Genomic DNA, 18,825 nt, shown 5'->3' with positions numbered 1-18,825 from the left:
GGGGAAATTAATGTTCACCATACTGTTCACAGATATAAACCATGATACAGTAGTTTTCTTAGGCTACCAGTTAAATATTGTTTTTCCCCCCAGGATCCCTGCTCAGTAGCAAAGAAATTAACATTTATTATATTGACTGCATAAGTAACAAAAGGGAATATCAAGGTCTAAGAAACCATACTTGTTAGAGTGCACACAGTAAAATTTAATCGTGTGTTAGTAGGACAGGCACATAAGAACTGAAAAATGTACCATGTTGAACTGTGAATGAGAAAAGGTAAAATTTCATGTCTTTGTTTACAAATCTCACTTATACAATAGTGATCCTTCTTACCTTTCAAAATATTAAACATTATTGCTGTTTGGCTGTCTTTGGGTAGAGTATAATTAAACTTTAATTTTAGTACCATATCATCTCACAGCCAAGAAAATTAGTGAGCTTGATCCTTTGGCTAAATTTAGGGTATATCAGCTGGTTTTTGGATATACATTAATTTTTAAAAATCAGTGAATAGTAAGTTTGAAAGTTGGAAAGGACCTTAGAAACAATTTATTCTAAATTGTACACCTCCAGTGACGTCCTGTAGTTTATAGAAGTGTCTAGAAAGTACAGTTTATGACGTATTTGCATCCAATTAGGATTTGTGTTCTGAGAATTGTGTCTTGACATAATTTATAATATGACTAGTTTATATTGTGCTTGAAACAATTTATAACAGGTGAGGCCTAAGGAAGGTAGATTTCAATGAAGTTCAACCTTTATAGCCTCAAAATAAGAGGTACTAATGGAGATTTTTAAAATGTAGATTAGTAATTTTCTATATTTATTTTAAAAGTGGGCAACATGACTCTAAACATGCGTGGAATATCATGAGTATGTTGGGTAGAGTAAGAGGTATTCTGGGAGTGGAAAGTTCGTCTCAGTATAGGATATTAAGAACAAATGTAATGCAGCTAGTCATATAAGGAGAACATTTTAAACTTTCTTTCTATTTTAATAAATTTCAGAGACCATCATGCAGACATCAGAGACCGGGTCGGACACAGGTTCGACGGTGACTTTACAGACATCTGTGGCTAGTCAAGCAGCAGTGCCTACACAGGTGGTACAGCAAGTACCAGTACAACAACAGGTAAGGAGCTGCTGTTCCCAGAGAAGATGCTGTGCCTTTCCTTGTGCTGCCTCTCCAACATAGCTGTGTCTAAAAAATGATTCGGATAATACTTTCTGGCACAATGGATGCCCAAATAGGCCTTGTTCGATTCTTAGATTAAGTCAGCAAATGTTTCTTGAGCATTTCCTGGGTGTGCCACGTTCTTTCTGTGCTAGGTTGTAGGGATAAAAAGATAAATACTCAAACTATAACCCTTATTCCAAAAGAGCCTCTTCAGTCCTAAAGGGAGCATTTGTTTCTAACTTGGCCACCGTAACTGGGTTTTCTTCTCCTCTTCTCCCCTCCTTATTCTTTATCACATCTTCCTATTTCTTTCGTATTGAAATGTCGGCAATCATATTTTTATATAATTGGCTCACAGTAGTACTTAATAAAGGAGAGGATGTGTGTACCTTACAGGCAGGGATTTTGCCTTTGTGACATTTTGGAAAGTGCTTGGGCGTTATGGTGACTGATAAATAGTGTTTAATGAAAATTAAATTATCTTAAAGGTCTGAAAATCTGACTCATCCCATTTAAAAAATAGAGAATGAATTCATCATCACATGTTTACTACAGGGCTTATTCATACTTGGGACGCCTAGCTTGTTTTGGAAAGATACTGACAAAATAGTGCAATTTTGTGCCAGTTAATAGTCCTCCTTTGGATTGTGAACACATTGGCCTGTCATTTCTTCTAAGGAGTGGTGAGAAAGTATGTGAGAATAATCATGTCATAAAGCATTATCTTGAGACTTGAGATTTACCTGTAATTTGTCAGTATCAGAGAAAATGTTGCTTTTACAGTTTAGCAAATGTTGCTTTTACAATTATAAATAAGTCATTAGGGAGAGGGAATAACTTTTCCTAAATTATAGACAGAGGGACTCAAGGTTATATTCTTAGGAGATAGAAGTGGGATGGGCAGGGAGAGTGCTAGAATCATGGAGAAGGGTCTTTGACTCTCAGAGTAAATAAAGACATCTGAAAGAATTATTTCTTTTATAATTAAATCTTAGCATACTCTTCTTTCTGTTCTCTACAACACACTGGTATTACTGATCACCAATTTCATTACCAATTTCAAGACTGAACATTATTCAGAAAAGGGTAGTTTATGGCATATCATCCAGAGAGCAAGTAGAGAACTATTGGGACAGTGTTATATATAATTTTAAAAAGATAACTCAACAATCAAACAATATAAGCACATATTGAACAGTTACGCTCACTCTGGTTTGGTTTTTGTCTCATTTGTGGAAGAAGAATGGCCTTGAGAGTGCCTGTCTCTAACAGGAGTGCAGTGGAGATCCTGTTCCTGTCTCCACAAAGTGCCCCCTTGAGACCTTAAAATGTCTGTGTTAAGTGCATCTGGCCCTCTCTCATGGACTCTGTGTCTTTTCTTACTCCCTCCTTCCTTTCCTTTCCCTTTCTTCCTTTTTGCCTTCCTTCCTTCTTTTCTTTTTAAAAAACATTTTCTTTTTATTGAATTTATATGTCATTAGATGTCTACTACAGGTCTTATATAGTGTATATAGTAGTGTAAAGAGTCAAATAGTTCAGCAAGTTTGTTATTTAAAAAAAAAAAGTAGTTCTCATCCTCTCTGTACTCCTTCTCAGAGGCAACTAATTTTGCCTCTGTTTACCTATTATTTTGATATTTACCTCTGTGTCTTCACAAACGGTGTGTATTTTCTTTTTTAAAAAAATTTTTATTGGAGTATAGTTGATTTACAATGTTGTGTTAGTTTCAGGTGTACAGCACAGTGAATCAGTTATGCATATATACACTCTTTTTTTTTTTTTTTTAGATTCTTTTCCCATATAGGCCATTACAGAGTATTGAGTAGAGTTCCCTGTGCTATACAGCAGGTTCTTATTAGTCATATATTTTATATATAGTAGTATTTTCTTGATTTTTTTAGTTTTAAGCATTTTCTTACCACACTCCTCTTTCTAGCTCTTAATATGTGCTTGCATGTGCATGCACGCACGCACACACACACACTTTTTCCATGCCATATACTTCTGATATACTAGGTTGAACTATATGCATTTTTTTCCCTTTGCCATCATTCTGGGATTTCCCTCTTTTATGTTGGCTTTCCTGTTTCTCGGATCAGTGTCTTAAACTCTTTCTTGATTTGCTCAAGCACAACTTGCAGTAACTTCCTAAGAACTGGTAGATTTTGAGCTCTTGTGTGTCTGAGAGGGAATTTATTCTACTACCTTCACAGTTGTTTGGTAGTTGGATGGGTACAGAGTTTGGGGTTGGATATCATTTTCTTCAGAATTTTGGAGGAATTGCTCCATTGTTTTCCAGTTTGCAGAATTGCTATGGAAAAGTCAAACACTGTTCTGATTTCTGATCCTTTGTATGTGATCTATGTGATTATTTTTTCCTCTCATGTTCTAAATCCCAGTTTCTTGAAATTTCATGTTCATCAAGGAAGGCCAGTCACCTCATTGCACAGAGTTGGTAGAGGAGATCTGATTGCTTCTTAAATAGAATCACTTTTTATATTAAATATATATAAAACCAAAAAAACTAAGTTCCTATTAGAAGTGGAAAATCAAGTATCACCAGCCATAGACAGAAAATTACACATACACATACACACACTGTGTTCATGTCCTTATAAAAAATAATCTCATGTACACACGTAACACACTTTGGAAAACTTTGTGGTACGCCACATGGTTTGTTTCCCAACAGGACGTTCAAGGCAGTCGACGACTTGGTCCCCTTTCACCAAGCAAAGAAGTTGAGAATTTTCATTTTCTTTTTGTCAACTAAGTGTTTTATTTCACAGAGTGGATTAGTGTGATATATGCCTGGATAAATGCCTGTTATGTTGTCCTTCCAGGCTTATCTTATTTGGAAGGATTTTTTCTCTTCTGTCATTTTCTTCCTTCCTAGCTTCCTTCCTCCATTCCTCCCTTCCTTCCTTCCTCCCCTTCCTTTTCCTCTCCTCTTCTCCCCCTCCTCCCCTCCCTTCCCCTCTCCTTTCCTCTCCTTTAGAACGGTGACATATTTGAAGATTTCTAACAGTGTCCCTGTGGATATAGATTGTCTATAACTGATAAGATAGGTGCTATAGTAACTTCTTATTGCTCTAACATACCTATAATCTTTGTATTGTTAATATGCTGATGTCATCTTGAGTTTTCAAACTTTGGTAGGATGCCTTTAAAATCTTGCAGCTCTTGTCACTGACCCATGATAGATACTGAAATCATGGCATTGACATCAAAGATAGTTACTTCTATTGATTCAACTTTTCATTGTGTCCTTGCTCTGACCATTTTGATGTAAAAAGAAAGCCTATAGGGCTTCCCTGGTGGTGCAGTGGTTGAGAGTCTGCCTGCCGATGCAGGGGACACGGGTTCGTGCCCCGGTCTGGGAAGATCCCACATGCCGCGGAGCGGCTGGGCCCGTGAGCCATGGCCGCTGAGCCTGCGCGTCCGGAGCCTGTGCTCTGCAATGGGAGAGGCCACAACAGTGAGAGGCCCGCGTACTGCAAAAAAAAAACAAGCCTATAGCTAAATTTTTAAATTTTGAGACATATAATATTGTATGTATTGGCCTGTTGAGAAACCAGAAAATTTTAAGATCGTAATATATATTTTTATTTCTTCAAAGCCCTAAGGGTTCTGATTTCCCTATTTCACTATGTAATAAGTACCAAAAAAAATATTGTTTCTAAAATTATTTCTGTGGTTTTTCATTTATTCTGTATGATCTCAAGAATCAATTTGTCACCTTTCCTTGAACAATCTGATTCAAGAATGGAGAATTCTGAGCAAAGATTGCAAGATCTTATTATATAATTCTTTATCAAATTTCCTATCTTTTGCAATTTTTCATTATTTCACAAAACACCATAGAGTCTCAGCTTACAAATACAGAAATAGTTGCCCAATTCAGTAAAATCTATAAAAACATTCAAGTTCAGTATCTTGATTAGAAACTAAAAAATTATTATTATTTATTCTTATCATATTTGTAAAAAGACTTTTTGCACTGATGGGTCTCTATCGAATATGCCTAGAACTGTGCTGTTCTCCCTTCCCCTCCCCCTTCCTTGAGTGATTTGTTAGAGTTTCTTGTAGATAATTCTTAAAGTTGGTCATTTTATGCCTAAATCTGAGAGGTCTTCTAACCCTGCTTGCCTAGAATTGAATTAAAAACCCAGGATAGGGGAAAAGGAAAATGTATTCCTACTATTCCATTCTCCTCCATAGCCAGCTAGTTTAGATTCTTTTCAAGTTAGAACCTAGTCAAAAGTCAGAACTTTTATTCCTGTTTTAATCTTGGGATCCAGGTATTTCACAAATGCTGCTGACATCGAGGATAATTCCTAAATCATCCTAAATCTTGAATCAGGGCTCTAAGAATATTTTCTCCCATTCAAGCTTCCCAAGTTTTAACTGGTCTCCCAACTATATTTCTTCCTGTCTCTACTGTCTCTGTCTTTCCTTTTCCTTAGAAAGGGACATACATCTTTTCTCTCACAGTGGGCAAGTGTGTTGTCTCTGTATTGCTCCTTCTAAATGTAACATCCCAGGTACAACTGAGCCCTGGGGTTGAGGGGCTTCTATTTGAGGTCAAAGACATACATATTTTTTTTTTCAAAGATGCTGTCAACTTTGTTCAGATTCTTTTTTTATCAAAGAATGTGGGTCTTGACCTTTTTCTGCCCAGGGACTATTTGTTTCTTGTGGGTCTTTGGTATGTAACTGTGACACTGAAACTTCTTTTTATGTGATAAAAGCTCACTTCAAGATTATATTCAGATAAGGACATATATATTCTTACAAATACATATTTTTAAAAATACGTGTAGAAATAAATCACCTATTTAGGCACCGACTCTTTGTTTGTAATTTGAGTTATCAAAATGAATGTAATAGCTATGTGGCTATATTGTTTCTTTCTGGTTAGTATCAATATATCACATATTTAGCATTTCTACATAAATTATGGTACATCCTGGAGAGTAAGTGTATTATCCCTGTGGTCAAAAAGATAAATGACATTTTGTGTGAGAAACAGATCCAACCGGAACTGTCAATTAGGTTTTAGGCGAAGGGCAATCTTCAAGAAGGGTAAGTTTTAAATGAATCTTCTCCAATAGATCTATTTATTATGGATATCTTTAAAATGATGCCTCAACCTTTAGGAGATGGATTTTAGGAATTGAAATTAGATATGAATGCTCCTGACTTCCCCACATTAGGCCATAGCTTAAACAGTAGGTTATTTTTGTCCTCACTTCTGTTTGCCATATTCCTCTGTGTAGTAAATAATCATCACAACCAGAAGGAAGCTGTGATAATTAGCAATATACCCATGAGAAAGTTCTTCTGGTGGAAGCAATAAATAGTGATTAAGGGGAAGAAATGATTGCCTATGGAATGTGGAAGAAATGATTGCCTATGGAATGTTAAATCCATAACAGAATGTTCTATTGGATCAAAACTTGATCAGTAGTATTTTAAATGGGACCCTGTGCTAGCTTGGAGAGCTAAGCCTGAGGTAGTGCACTCCATCGCTCTTGTCTTTATCTTTCCTCTGCTCAGGTTCCAGAGGTTTGCTTCTTGTGCATCCTAGCTTCGATGGACATGAATGGAATTCTTTTCATTTCAGACCATTATCTGATATAATCAACAGAAACAGAGACATTTTTCTCTGGTTTGCTCTTATTCGGGACGAGATTCTCACTGGCTTAGTTCCCTAAGGGAACGGTGTTTTCATAATTAAGACTGTGGCAGACATCCTAAAAGATGGGGTTATATTTTTAAATGAATTCCAGTTGAATGTCTTTTGTGAAAATAATTTTTTTAAAAGACAATAATTTTAGTTCTTGAAGAACATATTTATTTTTGGAATCAGAACTGCTAATTTTTAGTATCCAATATAAAAAAGTAAGGTGTTTTGAAGGAACATGCTGATTTACAATCGAAATAAATTTTACTGTGCCAATCCAATATGAAGGCTCTTTAGTTGACCATCTGTATATTTTTAAAAATAAGAACTACTGTTTAAATAGTTGGGTAGTAATAGTCTTTGATTCTCTTTTAAGTGATTTTTAAAATATTTTCTCAACTAGAGTTAAAAAATTATGATCAGTTCTGGATACTATATTTTAAGAGGAATATGCCAGGCACTGTGTTAAATACTGCGGTTTCAAAGGTAATTCTGTTTGGTACCCGACTGTAGAAAACCAACTTTTGATGGAGATAGACTTGTTATAGAATTAGATACAAAGTTCCTTAGGTGTAAAGATGGAAATTGTTCTTGGAATGAGGGTCAGTGATGTCTTCACCAAGAATGTGACCTTTGAGCTGTGTGCTGAAGGAAAAGTTGGAGTTCACAAGGAAAGCAAACTGGAAAAGGGCATTTCTTGTAGAGAGAAGCATGGAAGAGCTCAAGTGAAATCAAGGAGTTGTACAAGGAGGTGAGGGGCCAGGAATTGAGGGCTGTGGAACAATGCGGCATAAAAACCTTGTGGGAGGTTGAGTCTGATGACCTATTTATGGTGTCTTTACATGTATCCCCTCCCTAGTATTTTCCCTCTTCAGTTGACATATTTCTTTACGTATTCCCTCACTGCTGATTTTCTTGAAAGAGACATCTGCAGTTATCTAAGCACTTCTTAATCCTATGAAATTTGGGTGCCACCATACAACTGTGGATACTGTGCATTTTGGACAGAGCCAAATCCAATAATTTTCTCTAGGGTGTTTCTGGATTTTCCTTTGACATTTGATACTGTTGACTATCACATATTTCTTTTTTTGCATGGATTTTGGTTTTCCCCTTTTATTTCTTTGAGGGCTATTTCATCAAGTAAATCAGGTTTCGTAGAGCTTAAGAGAGTGAGATTCATACTTAGAAGGGATGGATTTAAATCCTGGCCCTAGCTCTTTCTAGTTATATGACTTTGGACAAATAAAATTAAGTTTCTGGAGACTCAATATCCTAATGTATAAAATAAGAATAATAATGTCTAGCTTATACTTAAAGTATTAAATAACATTTATTAAATAATTTAGAATAGTACCTGAAGTATAATAAACCTTTAATAAATTTTCTATTTTTACTATTATTATTTTCATTGTTGTTATCATTATCAGTAGTACTGGTAATATTATCTGACTCGTTTAATGGAAAATTGGAGTGGGGGGATTTGACCTCCTTTTCTATAAGAGTTGGTCTTTGGCTCTCTCTCTTTGCCCTCACTGTCAAGTAACTTATCCTCTGCAGCTATTTTAGTCTTAAAACCAGCTGCTTCCATTTTCTTTACTAAGCAAGAACCTCTGGTCCTTCCTTGTATTGCTCTGGATTGTGAATTATGGAATCTCAGGCTCTAGGTCAGAATGGACACCAGCTTGGTCTGAGGCAGGATCAGTAATGGTGTCCTTCACCCTGGATGGCCTGTCACCCAGTGCAGTCACCATAGTGATTAGAGAAATGCCAGGTTTTTCAATAGAATTCAGGAACACTTCCAGTATTTTATTCAGTTCATAAAATATAATAATTTTGAACCAAGTTTGTTTCTGTGGTATGATATAAGACTTTAAAAGATTAAGGTGAGAACAATATATTAATATTCTAGCTAGCTTGACTAGAATTTGGTTTTCTAGTTAGAAGAGGCTTACACCATTCATTTAATGCAACTATTCCAAAGGACCTCCCAAAGTTGAATTGCAGAAAATTTTCTTTTTCAACAAATCACTTAGTTATAGACTTATTTTAGTCGATTCCATAATTTTGTTCTTAGAGATATATAATGTTTCCTATGAATATCGAATTTGCTTATCAAATTATCAATTTCAACATCAGTACTTTTTGTTTGGAAAGTTCAATTTGTCCTATAAAATTTTTCATACAAGTAGAAAGTAGAAAACTTTACAATAACTGGCACTTCTGTTTACATATAATTTGAACAAATTGAAACACAATTTAAACAGAGCACATGCCCTCTTTGCAAAGTAAATCAGAGGAATTCTTTACGTGTGCTAAAAATACATTGTCAGTATAATAGATCTCGATATATAGCTGAGCCTCTTCGACATCAGTATCTGAAAGAAAAGAAACGTTAAGGTCCAAATAAAAATTGTTATTTGTAGTCTCAGCTGGTCAAGGAGGTCTTTCTAGAGGAAGTGATGTTTAAGCTAAGATTTAAAGAATAGAGATGACCAGTGAGGGAATAAAAACAAGTGTTTTCTGAGGGAAGTGTGTTTGTGAAGAGCTGGCGTGAACGTGGTAGGTTTGTGGAACTGAATCAGGGTTGAAATGGGTGGAGGAGAGAGTGGGAGAGCTGAGCGGTGAGAGGTGAGGTGGAGCACTAGGTATCTACTGGTTGAGTAGTATAAGCTATTTAGGTTTTCAATAATAACTCCCATGTTGAAGTCATCCACCATTCTGCTTTGTCAGAAATCCATTTGCAACAATGTATCATAATGATAGTGTGCCATCTATTGAGCACCTATTGTGTGCTGTTCCCTGTGCTTGATGCTTGGCTCATTATTTCTAAAGCTTATAACAACTCCGCAAGGTAGGTGGTATTATTACAGGTGAGGAAACTGAGGCTCAAAGAATTTAAAATAATTTGCTTTGGATTACAGTTATTTGCCCTTGACAGCCTGTGCTTACATTTGAGAAGTATACTCTGAGATAGTAATTACAAAATGTATGTGTGTGGGATTGATGTTATATTTCTTTCGAGAGTGGGATATATTTGTATTGTCATTTAACAAATAATTATTTTTGAAAGTCTTCTTTCATGGGAACTGTAAATGCTGAGCAAGTAGGTACTCAGTTTGTATTGAAGGAATATACTAAATAGTACAATAGCTTGAGCTCTTCAGACTGAATCCTTGTGTGTGGAGGGGAAAGGACTTGGGTCTTGTCTACATCTCCTGCCCCTAACAGCAGCTCCTGAGATGCCTTTGTGGAACCTCTAGGGATATATGGTACACAAGTTGAGCATCATCTCCTCTCCTGGACTCTTTTATAGCCAGATGAATTGTCCATTAAAGTTCTTCAAGCTCGATGCCTGTATTAAACCAGCATACCATAAGGTTAATTCCATGGAGCACTTAACATACCTTTTCTATCCACGAAAAATGATCGTTCTCCCCTTTCTTTTATCCAGGGCTGATTTTAGAAATAGACACACATTGAATGGCTCTTTATTTTCTTTAAAAACTTGTATTGATATCAGTCAAAGCCATTTCTGCTGAGACACTGATGTTTCATTTTTCTTACAGCCCTTACAAACTGATAGACTTCCTCCTACTGAGGAAATCGCAGCCACCCTCTTTGTCCTGGCTGCCTAGTAGCTCAGTGCTAAATCCTAAACCTGACGTTTAACTAATATACCATTCTTCAGCCATGATATTTTTAGCTGAGAGTCAAACCCAAGATATCTGACTTCAGAACCTGAGCTCCTAAGCCCCACACTACAGAAGTAAAGCAGTCAGATGAGTTATAACAAGATAAATGGTATAAGCCCACTGACATAGCAGTACTAAACATTGGCAGTCTCATGGTGAAGAACATGATACACTTTATGTCAAGAAGGATTTTTAATACTATGAATCAATCACAGAACATTTTTGAAGATCCCACAAGCAAAGCTAGTGAAGCAGGTGCATCCAGAGTATAAAGGGCTGCTTGAGCAAGATAACTAGCAAATAAAAAAATTATAAACCTTGGGAATTCCCTGGTGGTGCAGTGGTTAAGAATCCACCTGCTAATGCAGGGGACACAGGTTCGATCCCTGGTCCAGGAAGACCCCACACGCCACCGAGCAACTAAGCCCGTGCGCCACAACTACTGAGCCTGTGCTCTAGAGCCCGGGAGCCACAACTACTGAGCCCATGTGCTGCAACTACTGCAGCCTGCACGCCTAGAGCCCATGCTCCACAACAAGAGAAGCCACTGCAATGAGAAGCCTGCGCACCGCAACGAAGAGTAGTCCCTGCTTGCCGCAACTAGAGAAAGCCCGCATGTAGCAACGAAGACCCAACACAGCCAAAAACAAATAAATAAATAAATTTATTAAAAAAAAATTATAAACCTTGAACTTCTTAAAGCCCTCCCTAAACTCAGACCCTAAGTATGAACATCAGTAAATATAGCACCTTAAAAAAAAAAAGAGGGGAAACATGATAAAATCAATGTAGTAAAATGTTGTTATTTAGATAATCTGGAGAAAGGATAACTTGGGAATATTTTGTATGACTCCTGCAATTTTTCTAGCAGTGTGGAGTTATACAAAAAAATTTTGGGGCTTCCCTGGTGGCGCCGTGGTTGAGAGTCCGCCTGCAGATGCAGGGGACACGGGTTCGTGCCCTCGTCCGGGAAGATCCCACATGCTGCGGAGCGGCTGGGCCCGTGAGCCATGGCCACTGAGCCTGAGCGTCCAGAGCCTGTGCTCCGCAATGGGAGAGGCCACAACAGTGAGAGGCCCGCGTACCGAAAAAAAAAAAAAAATTTTTTTTTTTTTGTAATGAATAACTTTACCAATCTGGGGTAAGTTTGGTAAGTGATAATTTGAGCTACTAATCATAATATTGTGTTCAGTAGACATGGGCACTTACTATTTTATCTTTAAATAAAAAAACCTGAAAGTTTTCCTTATACATATGCTAAGCAACAAGAGTTTTTCTAAAAAGTATCCCAAATTTAAACTACTCTTGTCTCATCTCAGTGGATCAGTGTTTTAAAAGAGGAAAATCAGTTCTGAGCTTTTTGCCCAGTTCTCTCTATATTCCCCATCAACTCCCCAGTCTTGATGATTACCACCAAGAAAATAAATAAATAAATAAGCAAGCCTGAATAACACATAAAACGATCAATAAGAAACAATTGGTGATACTTTTAAGACTCTTTTAAAAACAGATGTGTATAATGAATTGGTGGTACAATTGAGCGTTGCTTTAAAAATCTGGTTGCTAGAAAATGCAAACAAAATTATTCTCAAGAAAGAAGACAAAAGTATTAGGAAGTAGGAATTAGGTACTAAACCCAAAAAAAGATAATTAGCCAGTTTGCGGCTTTGATTTTTGTTTTATTTAGTAGCAGTATAGATATGGATAGTATGAAGGCCCAGACAGCCATTCCCATTCCAGCCTGTGGGGAAAACCAGATTCATCAAGTCAATTGATTAGCAGCCTTTAAAAAAGTTAAACTCACCCAAATATATATTACAATTGATATATTAATTATTGAATAGGGGAAGAGGTAGAATATAGATTTTTTTATTAAATAAAAAGGTATAATTTTTCATCTTCTTATAATTGTAATATTTAAAGATTATCTTTTATTTCTGTAAGGTATAATTTTATTTATTTATTTTTTTGCGGTACGCGGGCCTCTCACCGCTGCGGCCTCTCCCGCTGCGGAGCACAGGCTCCGGACGCGCAGGCTCAGCGGCCATGGCTCACGGGCCCAGCCCCTCCGCGGCATGTGGGATTCTCCCGGACCGGGGCAGGAACCCGTGTCCCCTGCATCTGCAGGCGGACTCTCAACCACGGCACCACCAGGGAAGCCCTGTAAGGTATAATTTTAATGGGTGATTAAAAGGTGGCCTCAAAACTGAAAATAATAATATGCAGAGCTTTTTATTTTTGGTTTACAAGTTGGTCAAGCTGTTTCTCACAAATCTATACAGCTAACCAAAGCCATGATTTTGTTTTTATCTGCCTACCTTTACTAGTTGGTGTTTCTGGGTTATTAAGTATTGATAACTTTGGATTCTATTAAATTTGTGCTTCCTTATTATTAGCAATCTCAGCTTTTTAAAAATAGTAGGATTAAAGAAGAGAAACCAAATAAGAAAAATTATACATTAGAAAAGAGAGCACTTGAAATGTAAGAAGAAAGGTGATTCTTCAATAAAAGTGCTTATTAGTAAAACAGGGATTAGAGAGGGAGGCACTGTCCCATTTGTAAATCTCAGAGTAACTTTGTAACTCATCACTAGCGGAAGTAAACTATAATACAGACTAACTTGAGGTTTTGTGGGTTTTTTGTAAATGGAACTATAAATGGAATAACTGAGCAAAATTATTTCTGAAGTTTTGGAAGAGTGATAGTAAGCAAGTTAATTTTACTTTGAATAAACCTAAACTTTAGTTCCCTGTGGTAACTTTTTTCTGAGATTCTTATGAGACTGAGCAGACCATTGATTATAGTCCTGTTTATGACCCTTGGTAACATAATTATTCTATGCAAAGCCTTTTTTACCAATAACTCTTCTTTTTTGTTATTGTGCTGATTTTCAAGGCTTTGCTTTGACATTGAGGTTCACTAAGGTGTTTGTTGCCTGTGGTTCATTGATCTGGTAGATAGTTATACAGTTAAAACTCATGATTACTCTTAATTTTTTCCAGGGATTTCATAAATTGATTTCAGAGAAATTGTTTCTTTAGCTTATTTTAATTAGATACTAAAAATAACAAAGCAAAAGAGCATCAGGGAACTCTGTCTAGGAAAAAAAATATGACCTAGAGAAGCTAGTGTAATAAGCAAAACCCATACTCTTTTGTCAGTATAAAAATAGATTCCTGACCCTGTTAACTGATCTCAGTAGACAATTTATTTCACAGGTGGAAAATGTTTTTGATGTTTGGGCGTAAATTATATTCATATCTATGTTTTGGTTCGTAATACTTTAGCATTGAAAGAATGCAGTTTTTGTTCTTTTGCTTCCTAGGAAGCAGTAATATTGCCCAAAATATTAGCGTTATGGACTAAAGGAACAGTGACTTGAATTTGACCTCAGGAGGTGTGAGTGAGTCGGAGTTCTAGGTCTGCCAAAATAAGCTACGTGGTATTGAGCTCATTTTAACCTCCCTGTCCTTTAGTCTCCATAACTGTATTACAGGAGCTCACTGGGCATTGATTGAACATCTATTATGTGCTACTGACATATGAAGAACTTTAAGGTTAGGTCAAAGAGACGGACAGGTGAACAGAAAATGACACAGAGAATGGTGATGCCTGAAGTGTAATATAGAGAGCTATGCTATAGGAGCAAAAAACACATAATATAATTCAGAGGTGAGTCAGTTGATGGAAGTGGGCAATTGTGGGAAACTTCCTGAAGAAAAACTACCTTGGGCTTCCCTGGTGGCGCAGTGGTTGAGAGTCCGCCTGTGGATGCAGGGGACACGGGTTTGTGCCCCTGTCCGGGAGGATCCCACATGCCGCGGAGCGGCTGGGCCCGTGAGCCATGGCCGCTGAGCCTGCGCATCCAGAGCCTGTGCTCCGCAATGGGAGAGGCCACAACAGTGAGAGGCCCACGTACTGCCAAAAAAAAAAAAAGAAAAGAAAAACTACCTTGAAGAAGTACCACCCAGCCTTAGTTTCCTTATCTTTGAAATAGATAATTCACCCAGAATTGTTGTTAGGACCAAATGAGAAAATCTTTGTAATGGGCTTTGTGAACTACAAAGCATTTTGCAGATACGAGGGCAAATTACTGATACATATACCAGACGTTGCTAGGAACTGGAGGTAGGAAAATGATTGTAAAGAGCAGTGTTTCTCAAAGTGTGATATATGGATGTTTTCTTAGGAATCCACTCTATGTGTGTATGTGTTTATTTAGATAATCTTTATAATGAAGCTATGAACATATTTTAGATTATCTTAATTAATGCATTAGAACTGAGACTGCCATTCAACTTCAGTGTGTGTTTAAAATAGCTTTGGTTCCAGGAGGTGGAACTAGTATAATTTTGGAGGCTAATGAGGAGGAATAGAGCCAGCCTTAATATGAACGTGATCAAGGCTAAATGATACCACAGATAGATTGGATGCAAGAGAAGCTCCGTATAATAGTTGGCCCCACAGCTATCATTGTTTGCACCTTGGTTTATGTTTGCATGTTTTAATAATATTTTATTGAACCCTGAAGGTCAGTAGTCATCATCCTGGGGGAAGCATGATTGATTCCCCAAACCACTGTGAAATTAAGTCTTTCTGTTATGCGCCCTCCTAGACCTGTGTACCTTTCCCTCACAGACCATTTCATTGCTGTGGTTTTAGCTGATTTATGTGATCAGTGTCTTTCCTCAAAACTATATCATAAGTTGATGATCCAGACAGCATGACTTCTTTTTTTTTTGTTGGGGGTAGGAGTTTATTAATTAATTAATTTATTTTTGCTGTGCTGGGTCTTCGTTTCTGTGTGAGGGCTTTTCTAGTTGTGGCAGGCGGGGACCACTCTTCATCGCAGTGCACAGGCCTCTCACTATCACGGCCTCTCATTATCCTGGCCTCTCTTGTTGCGGAGCACAGGCTCCAGACGCGCAGGCTCAGTAGTTGTGGCTCACGGGCCTAGTTGCTCCGTGGCATGTGGGATCCTCCCAGACCAGAGCTCGAACCCGTGTCCCCTGCATTAACAGGCAGATTCTCAACCACTGCGCCACCAGGGAAGCCCACCATGTCTTCTTTTGTTCACATTATAGTACAACCTAACAGGTGTACATAATAGATGCTCAATGAATGTCGAATTAATGAGTGAACTAGGTAATACTGAAGTGCCTTCTAAATTAATAGTGATGAAAATAATTAATAACATGTTTAGTGTTAAACATGCACATGCACATACTCCATATTTTTAAACCCTATAATTTTTGAACAGTACAAATGATCACTCTCAGATGTCTCCAAAGCAGAACTTCTACAGCCTATATTTGTGCAAGATTTATTAGAGTAAGAAAAAGATATGTTAGAATATCTATTTATATTTTTTATTAAAAATGGGAAATATAGCAAAGATATAATTACTTATATATCACATGTATAAATGAGGCATACTGAAGGAAGAGGGGTTAATGGTAGCCCCCTCACTTTTGAAAAACGTTTTATTTATTTATTTTTATTTAAATTTCCTTGAAGTATAGTTTATGTGCAATATTATGCTATTTTCAGGTGTACAACATAGTGACTTGACATTCAAGTACATTACAAAATGATCACCATAATAAATCTAGTAGCCATCTGTCACCATACCAAGTTATTATCATATTATACACTGTACTCGCTAAGCTGTATGTTACATCCCCAATGCCTTATTTATTTTGTAACTGGAAGTTTGCCCCTCTTAATCTCCTTCACCTATTTCACCCAGCTACCCACCCCCCTTTTGCAACCACCATTTTTTCTCTGTATCTATGAGTCTGTTTCTGTTTTGTTTGTTTGCTTTGTGTTTTATATTGATTTTATTCATTCATTCATTCATTCATTTATATATTAAGATCGTGCAATGCACATGTGAGATCTTAGTTCCCTGATCAGGGACCAGGGATCGAACCCATGCCCTATGTAGTGGAAGCACAAAGTTCCACTTAGCATAATACCCTATAGATAGATCCATGTTGTTGCAAATGTCAAGATTTCATTCGTTTTATGGCTAATATACCATTTTATAAATATAGATAGATAGATATACACACATATACATATATACACATCACATCTTCTTTATCCACTCATTTATCAATGGACACTTAGGTTGTTTCCATATCTTGGCTACTGTAAATAATGCTGCAGTTAGCATAGGAGTTTTTGTTTTCTTCATATAAATGCCCGGAAGTAGAGTTGCTAGATCATATGGTAGTTCTATCTTTGATTTTTTGAGGAACCTCCATACTATTTCCCATTGTGGCTGCACCAGTTTACATTCCCACCAACAGTGCACCACCATTCCTTTTCTCTACAGCCTCACCAACATTTGTTATTTGTTGTCTTTTTGATGATAGCCATTCTAACAGGCGTGAGGTGATATCTCATTGTGGTTTTGATTTGAATTTCCCTGGAGATTAGTGATGTTGAGCCTCCTTTCATGTTATTGGCCATCTGTATGCTTTCTTTAGAAAAATGTCTATTCAGATCCTCTGCTAATTTTTTTTATTGGATTTTTTTTATATTGAGCTACAGCTCAATACATGAGTTCTTTTTATATTTTGGATATTAACTTTTTATGGGATATATCATTTGAAAATATCTTCTCCCATTTAGTAGGTTGCCTTTTCATTTTGTTGATGGTTTCCTTCACCGTGCAAAACCTTTTTTGTTTGATATAGTCCCATTTGTTTAATTTTGCTTTTGTTGCTCTTGCCTGAAGAGGCAGATCCAAAAAAATGTTACAAAGACTGATGTCAGAGAGTTTACTGCCTGTATTTTCTTCTAGGAGTTTTATGGTTTCAGGTCTTACATTTAAATCTTTAATCCATTTTGAGTTTATTATTGTATATGGTGTGGGAAAATAGTCCAGTTTGATTCTTCTGCATGGTGCTGTCCAGTTTTTCCCAACACCATTTATTGAACAGGCTGTTCTTTCCCTATTGTGTATTCTTGGTTGCTCTTGTCAAGGATTAGGTGACCATATAAGCATGGATTTATTTCTGGGCTCTGTTCCATTGATCTATGTGTCTGTTTTTGTGCCAGTACCATACTATTTTGATTACTATAGATTTATAGTATAGATTTGAATCAGGGAGCATGATACCTCCAGCTTTGTTTTCTTTCTCAAGATTGCTTTGGCTATTCGGGGTCTTTTGTGGTTCCATACAAAATTTAAGAATATTTGTTCCATTTCTATGAAAAATGCCATTGGTATTTTGATAGGGATTGCATTGAATCTTTGGGTGGTATGGACATTTTAACAGTGTTAATTCTTCCATTTCGTTAGATGATATATCCTTCCATTTCTTTGTGTCTTCTTTAGTTTCTCTCATCAGTGTCTTATAGATTCCAGAGTATAGGTCTTTCACCATCTTGGTTAAGTTTATTTTTAGAAATTTTATTCTTTTTGATGCAACTGTAAGTGGGGTTGTTTTCTTACTTTTTCTGATAGATTATTGTTGATATATAGACATGCAACAGATTTCTGTATATTAATTTTATATCCTGCAACTTTACTGAATACATCTATTAGTTCCAATAGTTTATTGGTGGAGTCTTTTGGGTTTTCTAGTTAAGTTTCTATATATAGTATCCATGACAGGAGGCAAGCCCAGGATCTTCCTACTCTACCACCTTGTCCCCCTCTCACCGCCCCCTCACTTATTTTTTGCATTTTCTGCTTCCGGTAAGGTGGATTAATAGATTATGTAGTCTAGATTTAATTAAACTAACTTCATGATATGGAAAAGCAGCTTAAAATTTTTGTAACATATAGCCTACGGATTGAAGATAGCACTAATATTGCAAGGAGAATCAAGATGACAGAATGAGCACTCCTCTAATTCTTTCACAGTCACATAGAAAATGTCTGTTTAGACAGTCACTGTCTAAATGATAAGAAGTTAGCTTCACAAGTTCTGCATACTGAGAATATTTTTGACATACAGATTTATGTCCATTATCTTCAGTGGTGAACCTCTCACCTAAGTACATTTTATGACATAAGATTAAATAATGAAGTTGCATCAATTAACAGGACATTTCATTATTTGATCTTTAGCTCTTTATAATTCCTACTTTTCTATATGTTTTGTAGAGTATATACTTCTAAACATGTATGTAATTTGTAAGTAATTTTTTTAAGAGAGGAAAATGATTTAAAAAGTTTGCAAGCTACTGAACTAATATGCTGCTTAATTACCATGCTATCACTTTCTATGAAGAAGGTGCTATTTACAT

At 36.6% G+C, this 18,825-nt stretch overlaps 1 protein-coding gene across 7 annotated transcripts in view; it reads left to right on the top strand.

Moving 5' to 3' along the window:
- Positions 1–18,825, top strand: part of RFX3 (regulatory factor X3) — a 289,832-nt gene that overhangs the window by 130,513 nt on the left and 140,494 nt on the right. For all 7 annotated transcript variants that reach the window (XM_067744268.1, XM_067744267.1, XM_067744270.1 and 4 more), the window contains one exon: positions 1,009–1,133. In XM_067744268.1, coding sequence (XP_067600369.1) covers positions 1,017–1,133 — 117 coding nt within the window. In that variant the 5' untranslated portion in view covers positions 1,009–1,016. The remainder of the gene's footprint in view (positions 1–1,008; positions 1,134–18,825) is intronic.

Source organism: Pseudorca crassidens, chromosome 7 (assembly GCF_039906515.1).
Source record: "Pseudorca crassidens isolate mPseCra1 chromosome 7, mPseCra1.hap1, whole genome shotgun sequence".
Lineage (NCBI taxonomy): Eukaryota > Metazoa > Chordata > Mammalia > Artiodactyla > Delphinidae > Pseudorca > Pseudorca crassidens.
The sequence above is the reverse complement of the archived record's forward strand: the minus strand, read 5'-3'. Positions and strand labels throughout refer to the sequence as shown.